General features: G+C 38.5%; 1 protein-coding gene across 11 annotated transcripts in view; it reads left to right on the top strand.

Moving 5' to 3' along the window:
- Positions 1 to 23,831, top strand: part of PUM2 (pumilio RNA binding family member 2) — an 86,946-nt gene extending 63,115 nt beyond the window's left edge. For 7 of the 11 annotated variants that reach the window (XM_061351217.1, XM_061351214.1, XM_061351222.1 and 4 more), the window contains 9 exons: positions 4,573 to 4,809; positions 11,206 to 11,473; positions 12,013 to 12,142; positions 14,828 to 14,962; positions 15,242 to 15,379; positions 16,988 to 17,113; positions 18,085 to 18,206; positions 19,394 to 19,586; positions 20,871 to 23,831. In XM_061351217.1, the coding sequence (XP_061207201.1) occupies positions 4,573 to 4,809; positions 11,206 to 11,473; positions 12,013 to 12,142; positions 14,828 to 14,962; positions 15,242 to 15,379; positions 16,988 to 17,113; positions 18,085 to 18,206; positions 19,394 to 19,586; positions 20,871 to 21,002 (1,481 nt within the window). In that variant the 3' untranslated portion in view covers positions 21,003 to 23,831. The remainder of the gene's footprint in view (positions 1 to 4,572; positions 4,810 to 11,205; positions 11,474 to 12,012; positions 12,143 to 14,827; positions 14,963 to 15,241; positions 15,380 to 16,987; positions 17,114 to 18,084; positions 18,207 to 19,393; positions 19,587 to 20,870) is intronic. The other 4 variants (XM_061351212.1, XM_061351211.1, XM_061351220.1 and 1 more) reach the window with 3 other exon arrangements.
- The last annotated feature ends 3,185 nt before the right edge of the window (positions 23,832 to 27,016 follow it).

Genomic DNA, 27,016 nt, shown 5'->3' with positions numbered 1-27,016 from the left:
GTTCATTTGAGCTCTATATAGAAGATGTATTTTTGAAGGATGATCTGTAGTCATAGATACCTCCAAAACACTTTTCCATATTGATCACCGTACTCTGCCCCAGAAGTTTGTAACTGATTTTAGTAACCTTTTAATCATCAAGGAATTCTTCATTCTGTGCTTAAAGTAACAGTTGATGATATTTGAGAGATGTAGTCTTCTGTGTTATTTTCATGTCAGGAAAATTCAAAGTTTAAAAAAAAAATTAAATAGGATATGACTTTCTAAATTCGATCTAATATCGAAGTGTATGTTTCCACCACATAAGATTTATAAAATGAAAAGACTTAATACTCAAGTATAATCCTTGTTAACTCTGGTAGATTTAATCTTAGATACAGTTAAGCCTAAATAGTTCTGTACAAGTCTGGGGCCTTAAATGACTTCCAACAGATGCCCCTAAATATTATCAACCTATTTGTATTGAACAAGGAAAAAAAAAAATAGTTAATGTTGCCGTCATCTTTCTGCCCAGAAGCAGAAATTTCCTATTCACACAGTTTTTAAATGTGCAAGGTAGTTTTTCTAATTTTTCAGATTCAGTACTAGTAAGACAAATTATATTTTCTAAAGAATATTTACTTTGGCTATTAATCTCTTTAACTCACAGCTATTATTTCATCAATGGACTGCCTTTATAGTCTTACGTATCTTGCAGATTGGTAGGAATTGGGGAAAATTTATGTACTCTAGCTGTATTCTTTTCGAAATTTAATCCCCCAGGGGAAATAAACCCTAAATGTTGAAATGTAAAAAGATTATTACAAGATAGCTTAATATATGGAAAAGCAGAAGGAAAAACATGCCCTTCAGAGTTAAAACATAATACCTGTTATTTGGTAGCTAAGTGGAGATGAATACTGACACCAAATGTACTGCATAATAACACAGTGATTTTCTCGTTGTTGTTCATAAATAACCTAAAAAATCATTCACTTGAACAAAGCTGAAGCTAGGAAATCAGAATCAAGTTTAACACTGATCTCTCTAATACCTGATTTTAAAGACCATCTTTAACAAAAGGATAAAAATGCAGAGCCTACTCAGTCATGTAAGGTTTCTTAATTTTCCATAATATCACAGCAGGTAAATCTTATTTAAAAGTAACTGTGCTATCCAGGTACTGTATTTTGTAATATTATTTGTCCTGAGCTACTTGCAGGATTTCAGTGAATACTTAGCAGCTGTGTTCCGCTTTAGGTACATTTTCATTTTATTGATAGATAGTCATATCTGCATATTGAATGCACTGCACTCATTTAAGTCTCTAGGTAGAATATTATTTTTTTTAAAAGTCTTTATCCAACATTACTCCACAGAATACAAATGTCAGTTGTGTATCTACTTGAAGAATCAGCATAGTTCTTTCTGGCGATTAAGCTTTTTTGTTGTAGCAGAGGTCAGTTCAAGCTTTGTCCAAAGCTTTCAGCATAGACACCATATGCTGAAATCTTGCAGCAGTATCTCGGGTGATTTAATTAGTGTGGTAGTTTCCCCAGGGAAGCAGGAAGCCTATGCTCTTGCAGTGTGAGAAGTGCTGATGAAAGGTGCTATCGAAACCTGAAATATTTTTAGTAATATCATTTGAATAAAAATACATTGAAAGTGCCCTTCTGCCAAGTATAAATTGTACTTGCCATAACAGCCACTTTAAAAATGCTTCCTGGTTATTTTTTGTTTTTAAAGGAATTTCTGAGCAGTACAAAAATTAATTGCACATACGAAATTAATTACTCTGATGAGTACTTACACAAATAGGGTTATTACATGTTGAGGCAAATTAAAAACAAGTTTAATTTTTTATTTGCCAAAGTTTCAGCTTCTTTGTAACTCCCCACAGTGTGTTGTAAAGATTGAATTTCAGTTAAAATACAGCCATGAAGATTGACAAATGACAATACAGGTCTTCCCCTTATGATTTCAGTTGTTGCAGGGGAAAAACATAATAGCTCTGCAGAAAATGCAACAGTGAACATGTTGTAGCTAAATGACTGAATCACAGAATAAAAACCGAAAGAGGCAAACATACTGTATAAATGGCTGTTCGTACTTTACAGTCTCTTTTATTATGAGGTCACTCATACTTCATTTTAAAGGTTTAGGTACACGATAAGTTACTGCAGCTTAACAGGTAACTAAGAATTGGATCCACTATGGCAGCTTTCCAGATGCCGATTTCTGGCGCGTAACAAGTCCAAAGTAATCGCATTAGCTTAGGTAGTGGTGAAGAGGGGTAAGCTCATTCAAGCTGGGTTTTGTGAGCTTTGCTTGTGTGTGTGTGAAAATGCAGCTCAGCTGGTTCACAGTAACTTGTTAAGCTGCAGTAATTTAGCTGAGTGAGAAACTCTGAAAGCAAGCTAAAGTTTGCTTGGTTTTATTCATAGCCAGAGAAATAACAGTCCCTCATGTAGCACTGTATTAACGTTCACATGGTTCTGTAGCTGAGCCAGAACTTGTAGAGCTAGTCTTAAATCTTGAGATTTCTTTCAACTCCTGCCTTAATTTGCTCTTCTGATTTCTTACTCAGACTCCTTGCCTAGTTAGTCCAGTATCTTTTCCTTTTGGCTTCTTCTCTAGTATGTCTTCCTTCCCAGTTTCCAGGCAACACCTATCTCTCACTTTCCCTTCCAAATATGTTTCTGTTTCTGCTTGTACTGTGTAATGTGCCCATCATCAGCTTGCTATTCCAGCCTTTTTGCCCCACAGTTACATATACCTTCCACAGCCTAACTTTTCTTCAGATCTGCTCTCTTTTCATCTTCATTCCCATTGGTTTCGAAAGTGCTTGCAGTTTTTCTTGCAGTGTCCTTGTTGGCTCCTGTCTGACCTTTCTCTCTTCCTTGTTCTGGTTTCCTTTTTCTTTCCTTTTTTTTTTCCCTTTCCCTTTTTCCTTGGTGTATTTCTTGTGTTTGGCTGTTGTCTCCTCTGCATTTGAAGTAGAAGGCTTTCTTTCCACAATGTCTGATGCGCTTTCCAAACACAAGGTGGGACCTTGGACAGCAATTTGAGTCCATTTTTGGCATGGCACACAGACGCCTAGAAGTTAAATTGCAGGGAAAACCTTTATCAGCCATCTCAGACATGGCTGTGTCTGGACAGGAGTTTTAAGTTTTCACCTATGAGTCTGTAGGAGATCTGTGCTAAATTTGTAAGAACTGTGATACTTGCTAAGATTTTTAGCTCAGTCAAAGCTAAAGTGAAAGTAAGGTCTTCTGTTGCTAGCATATTGGTCTGAGTATGTGAAAGCATTAACTTCTCATATAATAGGTAGCTGGATTATTTTGCTAAGCATAAATCATCTTTCCTTGCCTGTTTTTTTGAAATTGCAGTGTTGTTTGGGCACAGCTACTTTGCAGAATTTGGTCCAAGCAGGTACCTGCCATAAAAAGTATTGGCCAAGTTGCTAATGTTAAGAGAAAAAAAAAAAAAGTCTTAAAATAGGAATTATCAAGCAACCTTTATATTGGGTCCTGCTGGTAGTTTTAATAGGAAGGTACCTGACAGGGGTAAAGATTATGGAAGTATAAATTCTGGCCTTCTCATTTTTAAATTGGAAGTAGAAATCAAATTTTCCAAATTCAGATTAAAAAGCATCTTTGTTACCAAAATATCCAGAATTTTGGTTTTGTTCATGAGTATATAATGTTCCAGTGTTTAAAATAGGCACTCTGGTTTAATATTGCACTAGTATTCAACAGATACTAGAATTTAACATTTCTAAAAGCTTTTTATTCTCCTAATTTATTCTAGACTGTTCATTACACTGCTGAATGGTGCTGTGCCGGATAACCAGTCCTTCACTAATAACACTGCTATCCAAGCTTCTAGTCTAATTCAACTTTCAGAAATACTGGTAGCAGTAAAATTAAATTTTTAGTTTCTTACCATAATTTTCTTGTCTCTGCTCTGCTTCTCATCTTTTTCTTAGCCTGTTTATTCCCTCTTTATAGTATCTTTTCAAAACACCTCTTTGAGAACCATAATTCTCATAGGGAATTTTAAGTAGTTGTTTTTTTCCTACAGGTGAGGGGTTCACAAACAAGAGGAAGTTCAGAAACAGCTGAACAGGAACATAAGTTGTTTTCTGAACCCTTAAACGACAACAGCCAATTGTCTTGAGCCTTTTTCCTGAAATCAAGTATCATTGACTGTGGAAAAGCAATTATCAATGAGTTCAGTGGGAATATTTTTAGAATCATTTGTTCTATAAAGTGGTAGTGTAACTTAATCTCTTAAATTCCATGTTTGTCCCAAAGCTGAAGCCAGGAGGGTAAATTGGAGTACTGCAATATTACTGTGAGAAGTCTAGAATGAAATGTTGAAAGACATGGGCATTGGTGAAATTACTTGTCAGTGGTATGTTTATACCCACTTATATTTACTTAAAAGCATGTGTGGTTATCACAGTAATTGTCTTTGTCATAACGATTGCTGTAATTATTGTGATCGCATCTGTTATTGCCCAGCTGTAGTTGGGGATAGGTTTTATTCAGTTGACACTGTGTAATTAGGGTCTTTTTATTTCTTCTTCAGTTGGCAGTTCTGCAAGTAGTAGTGCCACAAGGAGAGATTCTCTATCTACTAGCTCTGACTTGTACAAAAGATCTAGTAGCAGCCTAGCACCCATAGGGCAGCCATTTTACAATAGTCTGGGATTTTCCTCCTCTCCAAGTCCAATAGGCATGCCTCTGCCAAGCCAAACGCCAGGACATTCACTTACGCCACCGCCATCACTTTCATCACATGGATCCTCATCCAGTTTGCATTTAGGTAAAAAAATACAAAAACAAAAAACCAAAAAAAACCACTTTTTGTTTGTATGTGTGTGTGTATTTCTGTGTGTAAAATATATGTTGCATAAGAGATGTCATGTTACCTTTGCTGTTAAACAGTTTTGTAATGAAGAGGGGCCATTCCTGAAAGGTGAAGAGTGCTCTCAAATGCTCCTTGATTCAACAGTGGAGGGCACTCAGCATTTTGCAGTATCAGGCCAACAGGTGGTTTTTCTTCCCTTGCAGAAGCCCAGTAGAGAGCCCAGTAAGATTTACTGGTCCTTATGTATTGTGTTTCTACAGTATGACAAGCAGAGGTGCATTACATTTTTTCTACTTCAGTGTGTTAGCACTTAAAGGGCGTTTTAAGACAATACTGTGTTTAACAGTTAAGTGACTTTCACTACTGCCCTCTACTTTTCTAAAGTAGGAAAGTCAGCAAAGGACTCAATATAAAACATACTGAAAGGTGATTTGTGCATCAGTGAGCCTACTATCCTGTGGCCCAGATGCTTTGCCAGGAAGACAATGGTTTAGCACCAGGCTGGTGGAAAAAAAATGCATTTTGAAAGAAGTAGCAAAGGCTTTGTCAGTGGTGACTTTCTGTTCTCAAATGCATTTTTTTAAGGAATGATGATAGTAATGTTTTAGAAAATCTTTTGAGCTAGTTAGATGACATGGGGGCTCAAACTTAAAAAAAAAACACCAAAAAAAAAAAAAAGGTAAAGAAACCCCACCACAGCCTGCAGTATATTTAGAAGATAATGCCTCTAACCTGAGGTTACTTGATAAACTTTCTCTGTTTTTCACTGCAAATATTTGTGGTCATTTAATTTGGATGCTAAAATCATACAGTGAAACTGGATGTCATCTCAACATTGAATTTCCTGTTGCTCCAGTAACTGTTCAGTGCACGATTCTGTGCATGGAATAGGCAACCTAATCCCCTGTACTTCGGTAAATGCAAATAAAATGGGAAAAACTTTAAAAGTGTCTACCGGAAAACACTTTGAGACATGTGTGAGTGATTTGTATAACAAGGTTTAAGAAGTAATTTAAATATATTACATTTCCAGTTCAGTATCCCCTTCACAGTTAAGTGCTGAATACCCAAAGTAAAACTGGGCAAGGGGATGTTTCAGCACGTTTTATTTTTTTTTACTTACCTTTTTTCCTTTTTCAGGTCTACAAAGTGCACCTTTGGGCTGAGACCGAGCATGGAAAGTTTCAGCCCAAATGGCGGCTTTTGAGAAAGTTCTGAACATCTGACAATGGGGTTATCATGGAAATCTCTTTCTTTCTGTCTGTTCAAAGTACTCTCACAGTAGTTTTCATGTGGCTGAAAACTATACTGAAATCAAATTTTGGAAGGCATTATCGAAAATTCAAAACAGCCAAAGTTTTGTGTTGTTTCACATTTGATAAATGTTGAAAGACTTCTTTCAATGCTGAGAAAATAAACTGTGATCAGTGTAGAGGTTTACCTCTGTCATCAGAAATTGTTGAATACTGATTTGAATCCATTTAGGGCTGTTTGGCTGTGTGAACTAAGTTTAGTAGCTTGTTAAATCATGTTCTAGATAAAGAAGGCCAGAATGTGCAGTTGTACTCTGAAAATTGACACAACCTTGATGGCTTCCATGTGTACTGCCTCTTCATCTTCCAAATGAAGTGGACCTTGATTATGGGTAAATTTTCGCTACGTTACCAGATCAGTCTGAAACTTTGGCAATTGAGGTCTTTTTTATTTTTGCTTTTGCAAAAATGCAGTAATTTTTTCAGCATTCTCTGCAGTCTGCTCTGTGTTGTGCCTTTGCGCAGTTACATCCAAGGTGCACCGGCACAGAAAGTTGAAGATTATTTCTGCAGTTAATTGTCTGTCCTGTTGAATTTATTCTGATGTGCTCATCAACCACTTTTGGAAGCATTTGTTTTGTTCTCACATATAAAAAATAAAACTAAAAAGGCAAAACTTTCTCACCAAGTGAGAAGTTATACCTGAAATCAAAGGGAGTATATTTTAAGAAGGGTATGATTATCACGTAATCACTTTTCAGAGTAGAACAACATTATAAGTTCATGTCTGCATGCCGTTTCCATTGGTATTCTGATAATGCCTGTCAAATGCAGCTCTTCCTCCACCTTCAAAACCTGTTGTCCTGCCTACTTAATATCAACAGGTTCAGCTAAGTTTAATTCCTGTTTTAAAAAGGGCATCAAACTCGGTTGCTCATGTTTCAGCCACCAGAATAATAGAGCACAATCCTGGGAAAGGGTGCATGGTTTTATAACCCCTTTGTCAGACACCGCTGCAGTTTATAGCTTAAAAGACCAATTTCCCTTTTACAAGATATTTGTGATATTTTACTGTTTTCTGTCTCTTCTCACCAACTCTTATCCAACATCCTAAAATAGGAATGTGTTAATTACTTTGCTCCATTGTCAGTTTTCCTGCATTTGAAGGGATTTGTCAGTTGTCTGTTAACTGCTTTTTACTGTAATCGGTTGGAGCAGTAAGGTCATGAATTTGAACTACCCTTTCACTCCCAGGGACAAAAAACATCAGGAGGAAGTATTTTTCCTGTGCTATAGAAACTCCTTTTATCTTCATAGTGCTTACTTTGTTTGATGGTACATTGCAGCATTTCAAATGTTTGGTGTAGAGTAGGATTTTTAAAGTCTGGTCTTCTGGAGGTAATTATTTTGTGTGCCTTGCAAGCCAGGCTTGCTAGTAGTTTAGATTTAATGCTTTTGTCTTCAGAAGTGATCATTCTGGGTGAGAATAAAGCCCCCTTGGCAATAGTGTGGGGAACTTTGCATTGTCTCTGCTGTGTACCTACTCCATAGCACTTTGGTAAGCCAGGCATAATAAGCACTGTCATTGATTCGAGATATATATATATATATATGTGTACATATATATGTGTAATTCTATTTTCCCTATGAAGATGAAATTTTTAGCTGAGCATGAGCTGAAGCTATTTTTTTACAGATGAGCAAATACTTTGTAGAAATAAAGTTTTGAGTGTTTACTCGTACATATTTTACTAGAAAATAACAATGCTGATCGATTTAAACAGGTACTGTGCAGTAAATCTCTTCCATGTTTTGGTTAGAAACTACTGCAGAAATACTTTAGTAATACATACTGACAGACTAATGCTATCAAAATTAATGTGTCTAGATCTAGTTTTTAATACTTTCATGTTCTCCTTTATATTAAATATGCTATTGACATTGAGGATTTAGTAATCTAACATGCTTTGTCTCCTTGAAGCTTAGTAAGGCTCTGGTTTAGATGGTCTGTATCCCTTTTATACCTTTGTGCCTCTTCTTCCCTATGGACTAGCCATGAGGATTTAGATTCAATTAAACTGTAAAACAGTATTATTCATTACGTCAGAGATCTTTGTTTTACAAGATCAGTAGTGATCGCTAACTGATTATCTGAAGAACAAACTGCACTCTTTATTCCCCAGAGGTTTGTAATTCTGTGTCTGTAGTGATGCCTGATACAGTCTTAAAATTTGAGTGTTTGAAGAACTGTTTAGAGTGGGTGCTTTACTCAGTAGAGCATGTTCTCCAAATAATTTGGAAGACCTAGGCTATTACCTTTCTAGTTCAGAATCTCTGAAACAAGTGTCCCAAGTTTTAGAAGAGCATGGAGATGCAGTAGGCCCACCAGGAGGATTTGGATAGCCAGAATTCAGATTCCAGTTTTCCTTTTCTGAACTGTTCACACTTGATTTTCAGGAAGCAGGCCAGGTGTCCTGAATGTCCACATTAATGCTTTGATGGTTTTGGACTGAGAAAGTAATAAGCACAATATTTAGGAAAATAGTCCATTGTATGCAAGAGTATAACTGCGTGTAGTAAGTACCTGTGACAATGTGTTTTTAGTTCAGGGGTTTTAAGTATTTTTCAGATCTGCAAAGTTACCACTGAACTGTAATGCTGCTGCTGTAATGAAAGGTTACATGAGAAGAAAGCCAATTACCTTTTAAATTGCTGTTCTTTATAATAGTGTCCAGGGGTTTACAAGGTTAAGCTTTCTGTGCGCTTTTGAAGTCTAACAGGTTCTTCGAAGCACAATGGGTATGTTTTCAGTCTTCCTGTGTTAGGATCCTGCTTAACGCAACGCAGGTAGTTTCACAGGCTAGACAGGAGCCTCCCAGCTGCAGCATAGTCATCTTACAAATCTTGAAAAGGAGTGGTTCCCAAACTAGGCTGAAGAAAGACTTGATAATCCTGATTGAAACGTATTGTATACATGCAGTTCTACTACATATATGTAGTGTGTTTGTTAAAAGCTAACAAGTTTCCTATTTAGGTTAAAAAAAAAACCCACGACTGAAAAAATTCCTGATTTATGTGCAGTTCCATGATGCTGTACGATAATTAGAGCCATGCAGTTTGAGAACATGTAACCAAAACTGCCCTTAGTTTCTGGCACAGAATTGAGCATGTGATTGATCAGTGGAGCAAGAGAGATGCTACAACAGGAAAGTAGTCTCCAAGACTTCCTTTTAAATGGGCTTTGCTACCCTCTCGTGGCGTTGGATAGTGTTACCACACAGCATTTACAGGGAAGCTAGGGTTGCATTAATATGTCTAAATAATGTAGAAGAGAAATACCATAATTTCAGGTACATAACTTTTCTTTAAAAGGCTGTTCCTAGAAGAAAAATGACTGTAGAACATCACTCTGCATACTGCAGAATGTTGTATTTCTTTTCTCTTCTTGTCTATTAGTATCATATCACTGCCAGCTCTTTCCAGGAACTAGTGATTGTCAATGGAAATGAAAAATGATAATTAAAAACTTGTATTTTTCTGGCTGTAAAGAATTTAGAGGCTTTAATTTAAAAGAAAAGCCTAGTAGGTTTTAAAAGGTATTGTGAGGCATAAGGTTTTTACTGATTCCTTATTGATTCTTAACCACTGAATTTTGAAAACTTAATTGTAAAATAAATACTAATTTTTTCTACTTTAGGGCACAGTCCTCTACAGTGCAATAGATGTGATGCTTAATATGTCTTCCAGAGCACTAACATCTCAGATTCTGGTATTGCAGTTTGACCTTACGAAAAACATACTTTACCATTAATACATTACCAGCCCACTGTAACACTGTTGTCACCTGGCCTTATAAATACTTGGAACCAAAGGAAGGCTTGGCTGGGGCCCTGTCAGCTGATTTCTTCATTATTTTGTTTTTTATTAATTAATTTTACAATAGAGCACCATTCAAACAGCACATACTGCAGTTTGTTTAAATTCAAGTGTAGACTTCTTTGCTGGACTTTGGAAGGGCTTTCAGTTACTGTCATTTTCTAGATAGGGAAACTGCAAATGCTTTCCTTTCTCAGTTCATACTCGATAATTTTTGGTTGTTGGTTTTCAGTCTGGGTTTTTTTTTAAAGTAGAATTGAGGTTTCTAGGTGGGAATTGTCTTTGAATAATTCTGCTTGTAGTATAGTGTAGATGCTTTGTTTGCGTGCTGCTTAGGATAATTGCTGCCTGTTGTACAGTGGAGAGGAGGGAGGCCTACTGGAGGAGTTCAGAGTGATGCCAGTTGATTAGGAAACATACATGAGGAGAAACCTACAGGACTGAGATGATGATAGCTCTAGGTGGAATCATTAGCAGAAAGGAGTAGGACCTAAATACAGGCAATTCAGTTTTTAGGAAGTAAGGAGAGATGAAGTGTAGTGAGAGTGATGACTGGTTTTGCAGCAAGGAAAGGATTTTCTGTCTCTAAAAGGAACTTCAGTTTTAGATGTCTTTGGTTGTTTTAGAATTAAGCATTCTTAGCTACCTGGTTTGAAATTGACATACTTGGTGCTTACAAGAGGTACCAGATTAAAATCCTAGCATGCTGAAGTCATCAGATATCCTGCAGAAAAGGTACAGCATGACGAGAGGCCTCCTCAAAAATGCCCTTTCACACTGTAAGTTGGGAAGGTACCTCAATAGGGACTGAAGGGTAGTTCAGATTTCATGGTCTATTTGAAACAATTGGCTAACTTTGAGACTACTAACAAGAGTCTAAGTCAGTACCACTTGTGAAGTGGAAATCCGCCCACTGAGCTAAGGCCAACCCAGTTCTAAAGTTTCTGTAAGTCTGGGTGCTCACTTTACCTGCTTTGTTACATTCTTCTAATGACATATCTTTTCCTGGTGCCCTTCACGTAAAATAAAAATGAGGAGGATGGTTTTATTTATTGAACGTTAAAGCTATCTTAACCCCTCCATCCATAATGACGTAAATACAAATAACAAGACAATGCTGTTTTCTTTGGCTCCAGGGTGTATCCGTAGTTCTAGTACACTTAATGTTTTGTTGTTGCTTATTTTCCTTACGGCTTTTACTGACAGAACTGCTTCCTTGTAGGAGGACTGACAAATGGTAGTGGTCGCTATATTTCTGCAGCACCTGGAGCTGAAGCAAAGTATCGCAGTGCAGCAAGTACCTCCAGTCTCTTTAGCTCCACCAGTCAGCTCTTCCCTCCTTCACGCCTTCGTTACAGTAGGTCTGATATTATGCCTTCTGGACGTAGTCGGTTGCTGGAAGATTTCAGAAACAATCGTTTCCCTAATCTTCAACTAAGAGACCTTATTGGACATATTGTTGAGTTTTCCCAAGACCAGCATGGTTCTAGGTAATTATTGTAGTCAATAACTTAGTAACATTTTGCTGCTTTTATATTGTCATATTAACATCAAACGTTTGAATTAGCCACTACTCATCTTAATAAAAAGCATGCCATTAATTGGAGCACGTGCTCTTACATTGACCTTTTTCTTCTCCAAGAAATGTCATAAAAGTAGTGTAAGTTTAGCTGCTTGTAGAACTTCTCAGTGTAGAAATAGCCTCATAACTAGACTTGTAAACTCTAGTATTTAGGTATCAAAAAGGCATTGATTAAGAAAACAAAATAGCTGGCATCTGACATGTAAAATCATTTTTCAGCAATACCTCATCAGGTACTTAGTTATTGTTACTCTTTTCATCTTTAATCCTTCTCAAATGAAAGTTTTTACTAAAATGTGTCCTTTTATATGCAGAGGCGCTACTTTCATTTTAATAAGTTTTATAAACATTGAATACTTCAGAATTTTGAGGTGTCTCATTGAAACCACGTTCAAGAGGTTTTCCTGTTGTTTATGTAAAGCATAATGGACCTTTTTTTGCACTTAGATTTATACAGCAAAAGCTGGAGCGTGCTACTCCAGCTGAGCGCCAGATGGTATTTAATGAGATCCTGCAAGCAGCATATCAACTGATGACTGATGTGTTTGGAAACTATGTAATACAGAAGTTCTTTGAGGTAAGCATAAACTAAGTGTAAGAACAGAAATTAGAATTAAATGCTTTTAAAATCTGCTAAATTTAACTTTTTTTTCTTAACATCACAGCAGAATTCCACTGGACTTTTACCACAGAACCCAAGTATGTAACACTGCACACGTGTTTTCTGTTTTCTATCCCCTACTTCCTTCTCATAACAGGCACAGTTTCTCTTCACACTGGTGGTGTATATATTGGTGAATGCACAGGCTGCGCACTCAGGCTTTGCAAGACTTTTAGCATAATTTACAGAGGCTTTCAGCAGATGATGTGGAACATAAAGATTTGAAGGATACTTTTACTGGTAAAAGTGGGCCTGGAAAATACTCTTGCACCCACATAAATAGCTGTGTGAACTTCATCCAGAGCTGTCTGTGAAGAAACTCATAAAATGTATTGAGGTGGAAGGATTTTGATTAAGGGATGTTAAGATATATCCGGTATTACTAGAACTAGTACTTAAAACAGCTTTCATTTTTGTTAAAAATACGGGGTTAAAAAAGGCAAAGCCTTATCAAAAAAGTACAAGATTTGATCTAGAAGAAAAAACAATACCTGTGTTCTGGTAAAAAAATATATGTAGGAAAAATCTCTAGCGTACTGAGTATTGTGTGCAGTTCTGGTGTCCTCAACATAAAAAGGACATGGAACTGTTGGAACAAGTCTAGAGGAGGGCCACGAGAATGATCAGGGGACTGGAGCACCTCCTGTGTTGAAGATAGCCTGAGAAAGTTGAGGCTGTTCAGCCTGGAGAAGAGAAGGCTGCAGAGATACCTCATAGCAGCCTTCCAGTATCTGAAGGGGGCCTATAGGGATGCTGGGGAGGGACTCTTCATTAGGGACTGTAGTGATAGGACAAGGGGTAATGGGTTAAAACTTAAACAGGGGAAGTTTAGATTGGATATAAGGACGAAATTCTTTCCTGTTAGGGTGGTGAGGCACTGGAATAAGTTGCCCAGGGAGGTTGTGAATGCTTCATCCCTGGCAATGTTCAAGGCCAGGTTGGACAAGGCCTTGGGTGATATGGTTTAGAGCAAGGTGTCCCTGCCCATGGCAGGGGGGTTGGAACTTGATGACCTTAGGTCCTTTCCAACCCTAACCATTCTATGATTCTAAGACTGTATCAGTCTAGGTGGATAGAAGGTGAAGCTGGAAAACATCCCTTACAGTACCTAAACAGGCCTGGAGAGCCCTAAAGGGATTTATAAGATCAGGTATTGATAGGACAAGGTGTAATGGCTTTAAACTGAAAGAGGGTACATTTAGATTATGTATTGGGAAGAAATTATTTAGTATAAGGGTGGTGAGGCACTGGCACAGGTTGCCCAGGGAAGCTGTGGCTGCCCCATCCCAGTCAGTGTTCAAGGCCAGGTTGGATGGGACTTGGAACAACCTGGTGTATTGGAAGGTGTCCCTTTGAGGTCCCTTCCAACCCAAACCATTCTATAGAATCTGTGTTTCATGGGGTACCCACTTGTGAAAACTGAGATATGATTCTCGGAAAGTGGTTGCTGTAAACAGGAATGTAGTTTTTAAGTATGTAATGTATGAAATTGTGTTCACTTTTTTGCATGCTTTTTCACAACTCAGAACATCTGAAAAGCGTGTCTAATGTATGGCATGTAGTTCTAGATCTTGCCCAAGGGTCATCAGTTGCTGATTTTTCCCATAATGTTAGGTTGGATGGTTTTCATCTTAATTCTGCAGAAGAGTTCTCAAGAAAACTGCACTAGGCCTTAGTTGTAGTAAGAGCCTTAGTTCATTATTTAAGTAGGAAGATGAAGTTGGTTGCACTTTCTTCAGCCTCAGGTGACTACATGTATGGGGTTTGGCAGTTCTCAGCAGTGTTGCATGAATAGTACTGATGCCACCCCACTGGTCACTTCAGTGTGGTCACTTGTGCTAACTCAGGAGCTTGTGTGGTTATCTGGGAACAGGGTTACGTGTGCTATTATGAAGCTTGACTGGGTTCTACTCTGCTCAGTGTGGAGCAGCACAGAAGGTTGTAGCACCGTCGAGGGAATAATATGAGCAGGAATTAGCTACTGCTGAAAAACGTTGATTGAATTAAACTCTTAATCCAGCCACTGCACAAAAGCATTGTGATTTTGCTCTGCAATCCCCAAGTACTTCTAGATTTCCCAAAGTGCCAAAGGTGAGAATGATCTTAAATCCACATGAAGTTACCAAGATGCTGTTTCAAGGGTTGAAATCTTCTCCCCCACCCCTTCCTGTTACAGCTTGCTTACTGTATGCAAGATGTAAGATACACTGAGCAGAACAAATCTGAGATACCAAAGAAAATCTGACTTAATATGTTACAGTAATCGGTAATTAATTTGCCTGGTATAATTTGTCTAAATAAATGGGTTATTACACTCAAACATTCCTACCAACAGACAATTATAAACTACTTTAGTTTCTTCTCTTGTCTTCCAAGGCCATACATTTGATAGCAGGTGTGTGACTGGAATTTGGAATATTACAAAATGTTGCATTTAGAAAACAAAAGATTCTGATAAATATACGCACCAAAAATACAAAGGGGAAAATTATTTGAGGTACACAGTAAAAAATACCTCATGAAAGTACTTCCTCTGACATGTAGATTCCAGCATGCTGCAATATGTCTTCATTTGTTAATAGCATATTTGTTTTCTTGTAGTTTGGAAGCCTGGATCAGAAGCTAGCCCTAGCAACACGCATACGTGGTCATGTTCTGCCATTAGCCCTGCAGATGTATGGTTGTCGCGTTATTCAGAAAGCACTTGAGTCAATCTCGCCTGACCAGCAGGTAATTGTAAGTTAGAGTTATACTTTTTTAAATTTTGTTTCTTTTTATTGTGTGTGTCTCTTTACTTGCTTAAATTGAAGGGAATGATCAACATTATAAGATGCCCTGGGAACTAAAATAGTTGTTTAATGAAGTACACAAGTAAACCACGAATGAATGTGAAGATTGGACAGTTAGGAGGAAATGGAATATTACTTTGAGGGGTGGGAAATATTGTGAAGACAATGATAATCTTTTTGGGGGGTTTTTTGAGGTTTTGTTTGGGGTTGTTTTTTTTTTTTTCAGAACGAAATGGTGAAAGAGTTGGATGGTCATGTTCTGAAATGTGTGAAAGATCAAAATGGAAACCATGTTGTACAAAAATGTATTGAGTGTGTTCAGCCCCAGTCGCTCCAGTTCATCATTGACGCATTCAAAGGACAGGTAGTGTCAACAGTTCGTTTCCTCTTCTAGGGTTGCTTTGATTTGCAGCTCTTTCTCCATCATTTGCATATACAAGATAGTGTTTGAAGCTTTGCAGTCAGCTTGTTTTAAGTAGGATGAAAAAGGAATAATAAAATGGAAAAGCTGTCAGAGACAGTTAACCCTGTAAAAGATGAATCTCTTAGAGATAAGGCTCTAGAAAACCTGTTTATTATAAATACATCCAATGGATGCAGTATAAATACAAAGTATTTGGCTTAAGGCCAGGCTTCCTGTTTGAGTCCTGTGATAATGCCATTTCAGATTTCCTTCATAACTTCCAACATTGTCATTTTTGATGTAATAATAAAGCAGCTGCTGGCCAGCATTTATTTTTCATTAAAATTCCTATTTCCTTCTGTTGCAAGCCCATTTTTCAGTGTTTCCCAGTTAACATCTATCATTAAGGAAATAACTTTGAAGAAATATACTAGTATTACCTATATATGGGCTAGTGTTAAGTGAATGAGGGTGGTACTTGTTTATTTAAGGTTGGGGGTTTTGTTTCGTTTCCAAAACAAGTTATTAAAATAAGATACTGTGCTGCAGGCTAAAGAATATGCTGCAGCTAAATAAGATTTTAATACTCTGAAACTTTTATAGTCTCAAGAAGAACTGTAAAAATCTCAGTAACTTGGCTGTATTACTAGGTTTTACTTCAATGGATGGCCAAATGTATTTCTTAGCAAAATCTGCAATATCCTTCTCTCACATTTTGCACAATAGCAATACCTGAATTTATTGCTGTATGTAGTAGTAAATGACTTACCAAGGTTTGTAAAGTCGAGTCTTTTCACATCAAAAGTGTATATGGGGTAGATGAAACACAGTTTCTTAACTGTAAATAGAGCCCCTGGCCTAAAGTGTGTCTGTTTATTTACTGGACATCCATCCTCAGCTCCAAGTCTTGAAGTGGCAAATGGCAACGAAATGCCACACTTGAGTCATGTAATTTAATGAGACATACCTCTTTCACTCTCCTGCATCATTTGGATTAGTGTCTAATTGGACAAGATTCCATGTTCATTTCTGCCCAGTACTGACTCATAAATCTTCTGAATTAATCCCTGAAACACAAACCTGGCTTCTGCAGAAGCAAGCAAAAGGAATAAGCAAGATTTTGACTGTATGTTTTGAATACTTCTTTACAAGTTTATAAGAAAGAGCCTAGTGTATGTGCTGCAATGTGAAATTGGTAAAAATCAGACACAATACTTGAACTTCTTGTAAACGTCAAAAGTCTTAAATTTGAAAATTAACTATGAAGTTAAAAGGAAAGCTTGAAAGGTGAACAGTGACTGACTAAGGGTCATACTTCCTGGCTTTCCTTTATGGCTAAATGTGCTGTAATGAAAACTTGGGTTCTTAGTTGTATAATTACTGGAGTCCTTGACACACAAAAACCTGCGTTTTCACCTTTTCCTGACCTCCACTGGAGATGGAATTCTGGTACTGGCAAGCAAAACTTTTTTTTCTAGAAGTACTTGGCATGTTCAGTTCTATTTTGAACATGGTAATATTACTGTAAACGTCAGTTGGTGTAACTCCAGTTTGCTATCCTATTTTAAGGTATTTGTACTTTCAACTCATCCATATGGTTGTAGAGTAATTCAGCGTATTCTGGAACACTGTACTGCTGAGCAGACTTTGCCAGTCTTAGAAGAATTGCATCAACACACAGAACAACTAGTGCAGGTTAGTGCATGTGCTCATTTTTAATGTGTTTCAGAGCTGGTTGTTGTCATAATTTATTCCTATTTCTTAGTTTAAGAAATAATTTAAATGCATTTGCCTCTTCTGGATTTTGTAGACATTATTTTCTTTTGTTTTCTTTCCTTCTATAGTTTTAATGAAAATGAATTTGGAAGTTGGGAGGCAAAGAAGACATAAAAAGCCCTTTTCTTACACTTTTGACTGTAGCTTCAAATACACATTGTAAATGCACAGAGCTAGTGTATTTTTTATTGCAAAGATTGCCTTTTTGTAGTTTTATCTTGTTTCAGGTGTTCTTCAGAAATTCTGATAATTTCTAAACAGAAATACATTGTGAAAAACACACATGTTGCATATTCCTACACAAATAGGGCGTCTTTTCTAAAAGAGGGCAAAAGACTTTATACAGCATCATTTCCTATCTTGGTTTCAGATGAAAAGAGTGAGTGCTACAAGTGGCTTTAAAATTGCATCAGATATTTCACAAAATATTTGATTTAAATATTGAATCAAATAAAAGTAGTAGAAGGGACTCGGTGTTCAGTAGGAACTTCCACACATATTCGTCTAATGTATTTCTCAGTGGTTTCTTGTATATACAAGACTAGTTAGAACATAACTCTCTTGGGGAACCAAAGTGCAGGGAGATGCTGTGACTGCTAAAGAATGATGATCTTAATTCTGAGCACATCTTTCTGTAAGAGGATAAAATGTACTCCAGCAAAATGCTGGGTTTACAGTTTATTTACATTTGGCACCATAAATTTTGTGGTCCGTTTAAGTAATTCTCCATGCAGTACTTCTTGCATCACTTTGTTTCTATAATGTTGACATTATTGTGTTTTTCCTTATATCTGTGCAAATAGTAATTTGGAAGTTTATATAAATACCCAAAAGATGTGTGGATTGCTTGTTATGAACATAAAAGAATATTGAAGTAATCTTATTTTCAGGATCAATATGGAAATTACGTTATTCAACACGTACTGGAGCATGGCCGTCCTGAAGACAAGAGTAAAATAGTTTCAGAAATAAGAGGAAAAGTTCTAGCTCTCAGTCAGCACAAATTTGCCAGGTATTCCACAGCCTTCATATTTTAAAGATTCACTGCCTTCTAAAGCTGTAGTGTTGGATTTGTTGTATTACAAAAAGGGGTTGGGTTTTTTTCAGTCATGTAACTTCCCTCCTGAAATTTCATATTCTTATAGAGATGAATGTTAGTGGTATTTTTATATTAGATTTGGGGAAGGGAAAGTGCTGTTCTGTAGCAAAACAGACAAAATTCCATGCATTTATAGGATGGGTTTTTGTTCACCTTGTACAAGTGCACGGAATAGATTCCAAGTCTTCATGTGAAGATCCCCAGAGACAGGTGAAAAGCTTTCCTAGAACTTGTTTGGTATGCTGGGGCTTCCTTGATAAACTTGTTGGATAAGCTGGGAAAGTCTTCACAGTCCAGCCATTCAATTTACAAGTATAAAAAGATAGCCTTAGAAAGTGGTCATTCAGCCTGACAAGGATTTTATGCATTAGGAAGTCTTAAAGACTGTTGTAGGAGTCCTGACCTACTCTGAAATCAGAACCTAAAATTTATCCTGCAGTGTTTTTTTTTTCCTGAAATGTATGTATGTGTGTCTTGATAAGGAAACCACACCTCAGCATTCATTGTGGATGATTTAGTGAGATTCACCTTGTTAACAACATGAAGTAGTCACTGTGATGTTATGGGGGTGTTTGTTTTAAAAAATCAGTTGTATGCAAACTGGATTTTAGTTTCCTTTGCCTAATTAGAACTGTTCAGAATCCTCTCCTTGGAACTTGTGTAATTTCTAAAGCACAGACACAGGACCAGAATCACTTTGCTGTCTGATGAGCAGCGATGGCCTTTCTAGCTCCTGAAATCCATGACAGACCTTCTCTACAAAAAGCAATATTTGCAGTATCTGATACAGGCACACTCCTGAAAAGTGCCTTTATTCAAAAAGCAGGAGGCCTCATATCTGGCTTTCTCTGTTGTGCCTTTGAAGAGTCCTCAACCAGAGCAGATACAGTAGAATACATCTGCAACCTAAAGTCAGGTGTATCTACTGTAGGACCAGTGGAAAAAGCTCCCACAAGAGACTCTCAGGAAATCACTTTTTTTTTTTTTTTTTACATGAGTGGGAGTGCTGTCAACTCACTTGAACTGTTCAGATAAATTTAAAAGTGCTACTTAAGAGTGTTACATCTGAAGTCACAGAATGCATTTGTCTTCTTTTTCAGCAACGTGGTAGAAAAATGTGTGACTCACGCTTCTCGTGCTGAGCGAGCTTTACTTATTGATGAGGTCTGTTGCCAGAATGATGGTCCTCACAGTGCCTTATACACCATGATGAAGGACCAGTATGCCAACTATGTTGTTCAGAAGATGATTGATATGGCTGAACCTGCCCAGCGAAAGATAATAATGCACAAGGTATATTTGTATGTAATTGTGTTGGTTCAGAAAACATCACATATACTAATTTTTTTGCTAGAATACCTTTCCTTCTAGGTGTAAAATTCACTAGTTCTGTAATCTAGAACTTCACATCTAAACATTAAGTTCAGTGGACCTTGATAAAGCAGAATACATTTTGGTATCTGAGCACTAAGCTCATGGAAATCCACAGAGGAGTTTCACAGGCTGGTTTTCATATCCTCCCTTTGTATCACCTTTTCTGTGAAAATACTTTTAATATAAAAGTGTAGTATTTGTCATCTTTATTAATCTAACAGAAGAAATACAGCTTTCTCTTTTCCCGGTTGCTGGTATAAATCCATTCCTACACTTCCTAACATATGGGCCCATTTTCTACTTAAGAATATCCAGACATGGACAAAAGTGATGTTGCCATAATTGCCATAAGGCAATTGAACCCAAGGCCTCTGTATATTCCTGTAGGAATATTCCCAAGAGGGCAGCCCCGCAAAAGGCCCCCATCCCTTTTCTTGTGACAGGTGCGTCGGTTGTTTGGTGAGTCAGTCACCAGTTGACATCTTTCCAAAAAATTCCAAAAGTTTGAAATACAGGAATACAGGTGTCGTGGTTTAACGCCGGCCAGACAGCTTTTTACCCACTCCCCCCCTTCTTGCCCTCCCCCTACTCCTGGGGGAACGGAGAGGAGAATCGAAAAGAATGCAACTCCCACAGGTTGAGATAAGAACAGTTTAGTAACTAAGGTATAACACAAATCACTACTGCTACCACCAATAATAGTAATGATAAAGGAAATAACAAGGGAAGAGAATACAACACCTCACCACCAGCCGGCCGATAACTCGCCCTCCCCCAGCTCGACCAAGCACCGACCGATACCTCCTCCAACCCTGCAGTCCCACCTAGCCCTTCTGGGTAACTCCCAGTTATATTCTGGGCATGATGCGCTGTGCTATGGAATACCTCTGTGGTCAGTTTGGGTCAGGTGTCCTGTCTCTGCTTCCTCCCGGCTTCCCGTCCTCCCTGGCAGAGCATGAGGCTCACAAAGTCCTTGGCCAAACCAAAACATCAGTGTTACCAGCTCTGTTCCCAGCCCGAAAGTCAAAACACAGCACTGCACCAGCTACCAAGAAAGAGAAAAATGACTGCTACTGCTGAACCCAGGACAACAGGCTACAGACTTTTTTGGTTATTTACATAATATTTTTAAAGTGTAGTAACTTCTCCTTTGAAGTTTTGAGGAGAAGAAAAAAAAAAGCTGTAACATGTTTCTTCTTCCAGATTCGACCCCACATCACAACTCTGCGTAAATATACCTACGGCAAACACATTCTGGCCAAGCTGGAAAAGTATTACCTGAAGAACAGTGCTGATCTGGGGCCAATTGGTGGACCACCAAATGGGATGCTGTAAAAGGCAAAAAGAAATGGAAGAAAAATGGAATTGTGAATGATCAAAGCATACAACTTAACTATAAATGTTCTGATTTTTTTAAATCTATTTATTGACTTTGTTCATCCATTTGTAAAATTTTTATTCTTGTGTATATTTTTGGGGAGTGAATTATTAAAAAAAAAAAAAGAAGAAAAAAATATCTCCAGCCCTGATCCAGAGACCTATCAGATTGGATGGCTGGCAAAGCACAGAATGCCTGTATATGATGTAATTGTATCAAAATAGCTGTCACATATTTTGTAAATTTTTACCTTGTAAAGTCACTGAAATAGTTTTTAAAGGGAAAAAGTACAGTATTCTTTTAATACACTGGCTTGCAATCTGGTAGGTCTACCCAGCATCATAGCACAACAGGTTTATAGAGTTGTATATAGAATTAATCCTTATTTTTTCCCTTTTGTGTGAAGTCTTTTCTACCAGATTAAAATTGATCAGCTGCATAAACATTATTTAACATGTCAGAAAGTTAAGTTGTATTTTGGTGGTTCACAACATACTATCCAAATAATAAACAGGGCACAGAAAATTAAAATAGGGATGAACAAAACAGAGGAAACTTTAAGACTAGTTTTAACCACTTGCTGTACATACAGGTGTTTTTTAAATGGTGCCCTAAGGTTTCCTCTAGCAATGTGTTAAAAATGAAAGTGCTGTATATACTTATATATTTAATTGTTGTAAGAAGTAGAGGGATTAAAATGATGGTGGTACTTCCATTCAGCAAAGTAACACTGTTGGAAGAGGAGTGAAGCCTGTATTAACTTTACAGTCAGTTTTACAACGCAGGAAGAGTAGAGATTTGTATTTTTTTATTTTGCATATAGAGTTAATTGTAAGGATTTGAAAGTGTTGAGCATTTATTTTGCTTTCTCACCGTAGATGCAAAACCAAGATAGGTATGATGAAGAGAAAAGGGGCCACTGAAAAGTAAACTTGATAGCTCAACATTTAAGCATGATTGATTAAATATTCAGATAACTTTTTTGCTTCCTATAAATATATGCATTGTATACGTGTAGTTAATAGGTGTAAGTTTACAGTTTGAAAAGAAATCTGTTGTTTTGATGTTTATTACAAGCCTTGCTAATTTAGTAGTGACGCTTACCTTGGTTGTACAGATGTACATTTGTAAACCTTCATGCTGTAAATGTAATTTGTTTTACCCCTTTTGGGGACAAAAATTTGCATTTTAGTGTATATTCATATCTCCATTCCCTCTTCTCCCCCCCGGCATATAGTGTTGTATAATGTAAATTTATTTCAGCAAATCAAGAGTGATTTTTTTTAAATTTTATCTTTATATGGTTTCAGAAATACGAATCAGCTTTCTTTTTATCTCTTGTGAGGAACATTATGTTTTGTTTATAACATAGCTGTTGATTCTGTTAATATGGACACTTGGGGAAACCAAGTCTGTTTGAATTCTAAGTCAGGATAATAAGCATAGTAAGAAATCGACTGAAATACTTGGTTATCACAGAAACTAGTGCTTCTTCCATCTTAATAAACATGGCATGGGGTTTTTTTTGTACAGAAGAGTACTGTATTTTTGAATAGCCTTCTCCCAGCATAAAGCAAATATGTATGATACTGTCAATTTTTTTCTCTGGACATATGACATTGTAACAGTGACATAAAGATGATGTACATTTACAAGCGGCCTTATGTACATTTCCCAATGATCTTTTTAAGGCAGAATTGTGACCATATGTGTATAATTAAAATCCTTTTTAATCCTTTGCCTATGGAAATATTTTGGAAAAAAAGCTTACTTTGTATATTCAGTTTCTGAAAGATAAAGAAAGTGCTTTGTATGTTGTTGAAGTAAGTATTTTGTGTAAAACATTCATTTGGATGGCTTAACCTAAAGTTTTGATCAACCAGGATAGTTTGAATACAATGTCTTGAGCATTGATCAAATAAAAAGGTGTTAGGGTAGGGTTTGATCATGAGGAAGGAAAACAGTAGTGGTATAAACTCGTATAAGGAATTCTTGTATTACTGCTTTTACCAGGTTTACATAACTTGTATTAAAGCATACATCTGAGGCACTGTGTTTTTTAATTGTAGTGTTGACTCATCAATAGGCAAATGGGAAAGTTTGTTCTGGCCTGCTTCCAGTTTCTGAATCTGTCCTTTAGTGCCCACGTGGAGGGGCCTAATTATTCTTAGTAAGCACAGTTGGAATTGCCAAGTAGATTCTGCATGGCAGTTCACAAAATTCCTCTTGAGAGGCACAAGCTCTGTCATTGGAGCCAGAGCTTTCCCCTGATCACACAAAAAGTGATTTTGAGCCACTTCCCTTGGACACATTAATTCTACTCAGTGACTCTGTATTCTGTGTACAGACGCTGGGTGTTGTAATCCATAGAGCTGACATTCCCATCAACTTGTAAGTTGGGCTTCCAGGGATGTCCGGGCAGGAACTAAAAATGTCCCAGTACTTTGTCCCTGTAGCACTCATGCCATGGTTGAATTTAAACAGTCCTGTAACTGTCACCATTAGTGCTTTTAAGTATTTTGAACATAATCTTCCACATGCTAAAATCATTTTGCAGAAATTCCATCCAGGAACATGAAAAGCACGGGGTTTCCTTTCAACTGTTTTAGGCTTTGGGGTAGAACCACTAGAATTTTTGCTCAAGTACTGCTTTTTGATACAGATTGTTTATGGACCAATTTGATTAGGTTTGACTCCAGGTGGCTTATACTGAATAATGTAATGTTCACATGTATATACTGTAAAAATCAAAATGAAAATGTGTGAATAACACTGTGTGAAATACATCTGGTCTTGTGTTTTTCATGTAGGAAACCAGCCATTCTTTATACTGCTACACAACTCGTCTGCTAAATGTGGAGCTCAGCTTTGAGAAGTGACTGATTTGTAGTGAGCTGGTGGGAACCCGTCAGTTACTGAAGGATCCTGTGTTGTATCATTAAGTTCCCAGAGGTCGGTTCTGAGCACCTAAATCCTCAGATTGTCTTACAGAAATCTTTACAGGTGTACAGTTAAGGTTCCAGCCTGATGACAGCTTCTCTGTACACCACTTGATCCAGGATGAGTTCTTGAGCATTTGAGAGGGCAAAGATGGTGTGAGCTCTGAGAACTGATTTTAGCTTCAGGTGTCAGAGAAGTGGTTGGACTGCAGGGGGAGTGAGTCTGCTTCTTGGTGGTAAAGTAACTCAGGTATCCAACTGGCCCCTTCTGGAGAGAACAGCCATAATGCCATGACCTCCATCCCTGATTGCTAGATCCACTGATGCCTTTTCATCAGAGTATGGGGTCTGAGATCATAATGTCTTAGTGGCTTAGAGTGCTGATGGAGACTGAGACCAATGTGGATACTCCTTTTCCCTCTGCTCTAAGGAACAGGCATTTGAAGAGATGCTCTGACTCACTGTGTAGTAGCATTATAATTAGTTTGATCTGTCGATCAGTTCCGTGAGAATGTTTGATGTTCAGTATACTTAGGAAAGCGGGTAAACACTGAGGTCACAACTCCTGTTGTGTCATTCAGGGAAGTAAAGCTGAGAGAACAATTGCAAAAGTGTTTTAAGATATAGTGACTGGTCATTAGAACTGTACATTGCATCTAAGTCATGCATCTGGGGAGAGACCCCAACGTAAACTTGTCAAAAGCAATTTGCTGCTGAGTTGTTGCAATTGAGTCAGACATGGTGCTCCAACGCTGAGTTTTATAGTGTGGTGCCTGGTCATTGTGCATCCCAACAGCAGCAGGTTGTTTTTAGTTCAGTGATGATGTAGTTCTGTGTTGCTGCTCGAGGAAGGAAAGTGAAGAAGCACATACTATATCTGATCTCAGCGGTCCCAGCCCACAACAGGGTGGGAACATCTGTCAGCTGAACACAATGGTTCATGTCATACCAAGCTAGTGGCAGCACTTGAAGTTATCCCAGTGTCTCATTAGTCAATGGGCAACACTATTGTTTTGGTAAATGTGTGCTACAGGTAGTGATTTACTCTGTCTTGAATAGCTTGAATCTGAAGCGTTTCCTGTAATTGTAAACAATATCAGGAACACTCACAGGCACTGTGCCCAAAGATTTCCGATTCAAGCTCTTGGCTTGGGGATGAGGAAACTTGGTTCCAGACAGAGATATCCCTCGCGGGGCTCTGCTTTGGTCCTCAAGGGCTAGTGTGTAGAATTGGGCTAGGGAGGTTTGGGAGAACTTCACAACTGCAGATTCTGCTGCAGTGTGAGTGATGTTGCCAAATGAGCCTGGGCTGTCAGCGCTCCTGTGTGGCAGAGCAGCCCAGGCCTCCCTCTTTCCACCATCAGATCAGGTTAGAAATTAGCACTGTTACCATGGAAAGACCAGTCATAGGACAGGATGTCCATCAGGTGTTGACAGCACTCCAGAGCCAGTACAGGTGTCGTTGTTTAACATGGGGGCTTTTCCCTGCTACTGCAATGCCCATGTCAATGGGATGAGGCAACTGCTTTTACCTAAGAGTGAACCAAATCCCAAGATTCTCTATTAAGTTTCAGAACACAGAGGCTATCAGGAAGCTGCCAACCTGCATAGGGCAAACAGCCAGTAGGAAAGACCAGTGTGCTTAACCAAATGCTGGTGTTCCTTGGTGAGGTGGTGCAGGAATGTTTCCTTCTTTGGACAGAGCCTGCTTCTTCCGTATGCCAACTCTGCAGTGAGGGAACTTGCCCAGCAAATGAGATGCTTGAACTAGTTTCCTTTATCAGCCTCAGGGTTCTGAACCCACCTCCCTCACTTCACAGGACTATGTTCTAATCACAGGGAGCTGGGCGGGTTCACTTTCTACTCCTGAATTTGGGCTGGGCTTTTAACAGGGCTTCAAGTGTTCCTTGCATCACAAACAGCACAAGATGGAGCATGACTCCTGAACCATGCAAGTGGAAGTGGGTAGGCTTCTGCTCTCCAGATCCTTGTCTCCACCTCGATTCTCCCAGACTCAATGCAAAATAGCTCTTGTGAGCAGCATTCCCCCATCATTAACGAATGGGAAATGCTCCAGAGGCTTTTTATATAGCAGCTGAAATGTGGGAAGACCTAGTCTAAAGACCTTTCTTACTAATAAGAACAGACATAGGAATAAAATGTTCACCCTCTCACCAGCACTGCTCATCTGGGCAGAAGAGGCTTTCTGCCTCTTCCTCTGCTTGCATGAACCTACCCAATCCTCAAGTATCTGCATCTGCAAGAAGAGTCAGGGGCACATTGCAGGTGACACAGCTGATGTATTAGAGCATGGGATAGGGAGAAGCCCCTTAGCACCCTGAGCTGAGCAGCCCTTACCAGCTTCCTTTGAGCCTCAGACCTGCCTGGAGGGCTCAGAATTCCTGGCAGCCACACGCCACTGCAGCCCTTCCCCAGCTCCGCTGCTGGATGCATTCCCAGCAAAGCCTGAGAGGGACGGGGGGGAAAGAACCCTCCCCTGGTACAGCAGTGCTCCGGCGCAGGGCCTCTCCAGGGAGCACAGCAGCCGCTGTCTGCCGAGAACACACAGGTTCGCACACTGCTGCTGCTCAAACACTCGCATCGGTTGTTGGCTGCAGGTCCATGGAGTTGCCACTGTGGTGCAATGGGGGGACTGGGGAGGAACTTACCAAGCCTGCTAAGGCTCCTCTCCTCACAGGTCAGTGTGCTGTGCTCTCTCAGGCTGCATGATCACAGTCTGCTCCCATCAAAGGGCTTTTGAGAGCCATTTCACATGTTGCTTAAAGTAGGTGCAAAATGAAGCAGTATCCCAACAGATACAGAACTGCCTACTGAGGGTCAGTGGAAGCTGCAAGAAGTGGGGGTGTTACAGCAGGGCAACACACAGGAAAGTGGTGGTAGAAAGCATCAGCCAGCCTGGCCAGCAAGGGAGATGATGGCAGAATTCACACTCACAGATGTATTTTCTGCTCCCATGAGTGCAAATATAGGCACTTTATTCCTTGTCTGTCTCAGGAGAACCAGAAGTCAGA

The sequence above is a fragment of the Neopsephotus bourkii genome, unplaced genomic scaffold (genome assembly GCF_033783945.1).
Source record: "Neopsephotus bourkii isolate Nb327-2 ecotype Australia unplaced genomic scaffold, CSIRO-AGI_Nbou_v1 NB_565, whole genome shotgun sequence".
In the NCBI taxonomy this organism is placed as follows: domain Eukaryota; kingdom Metazoa; phylum Chordata; class Aves; order Psittaciformes; family Psittacidae; genus Neopsephotus; species Neopsephotus bourkii.
This window is presented reverse-complemented; position numbering and strand designations above follow the sequence as displayed.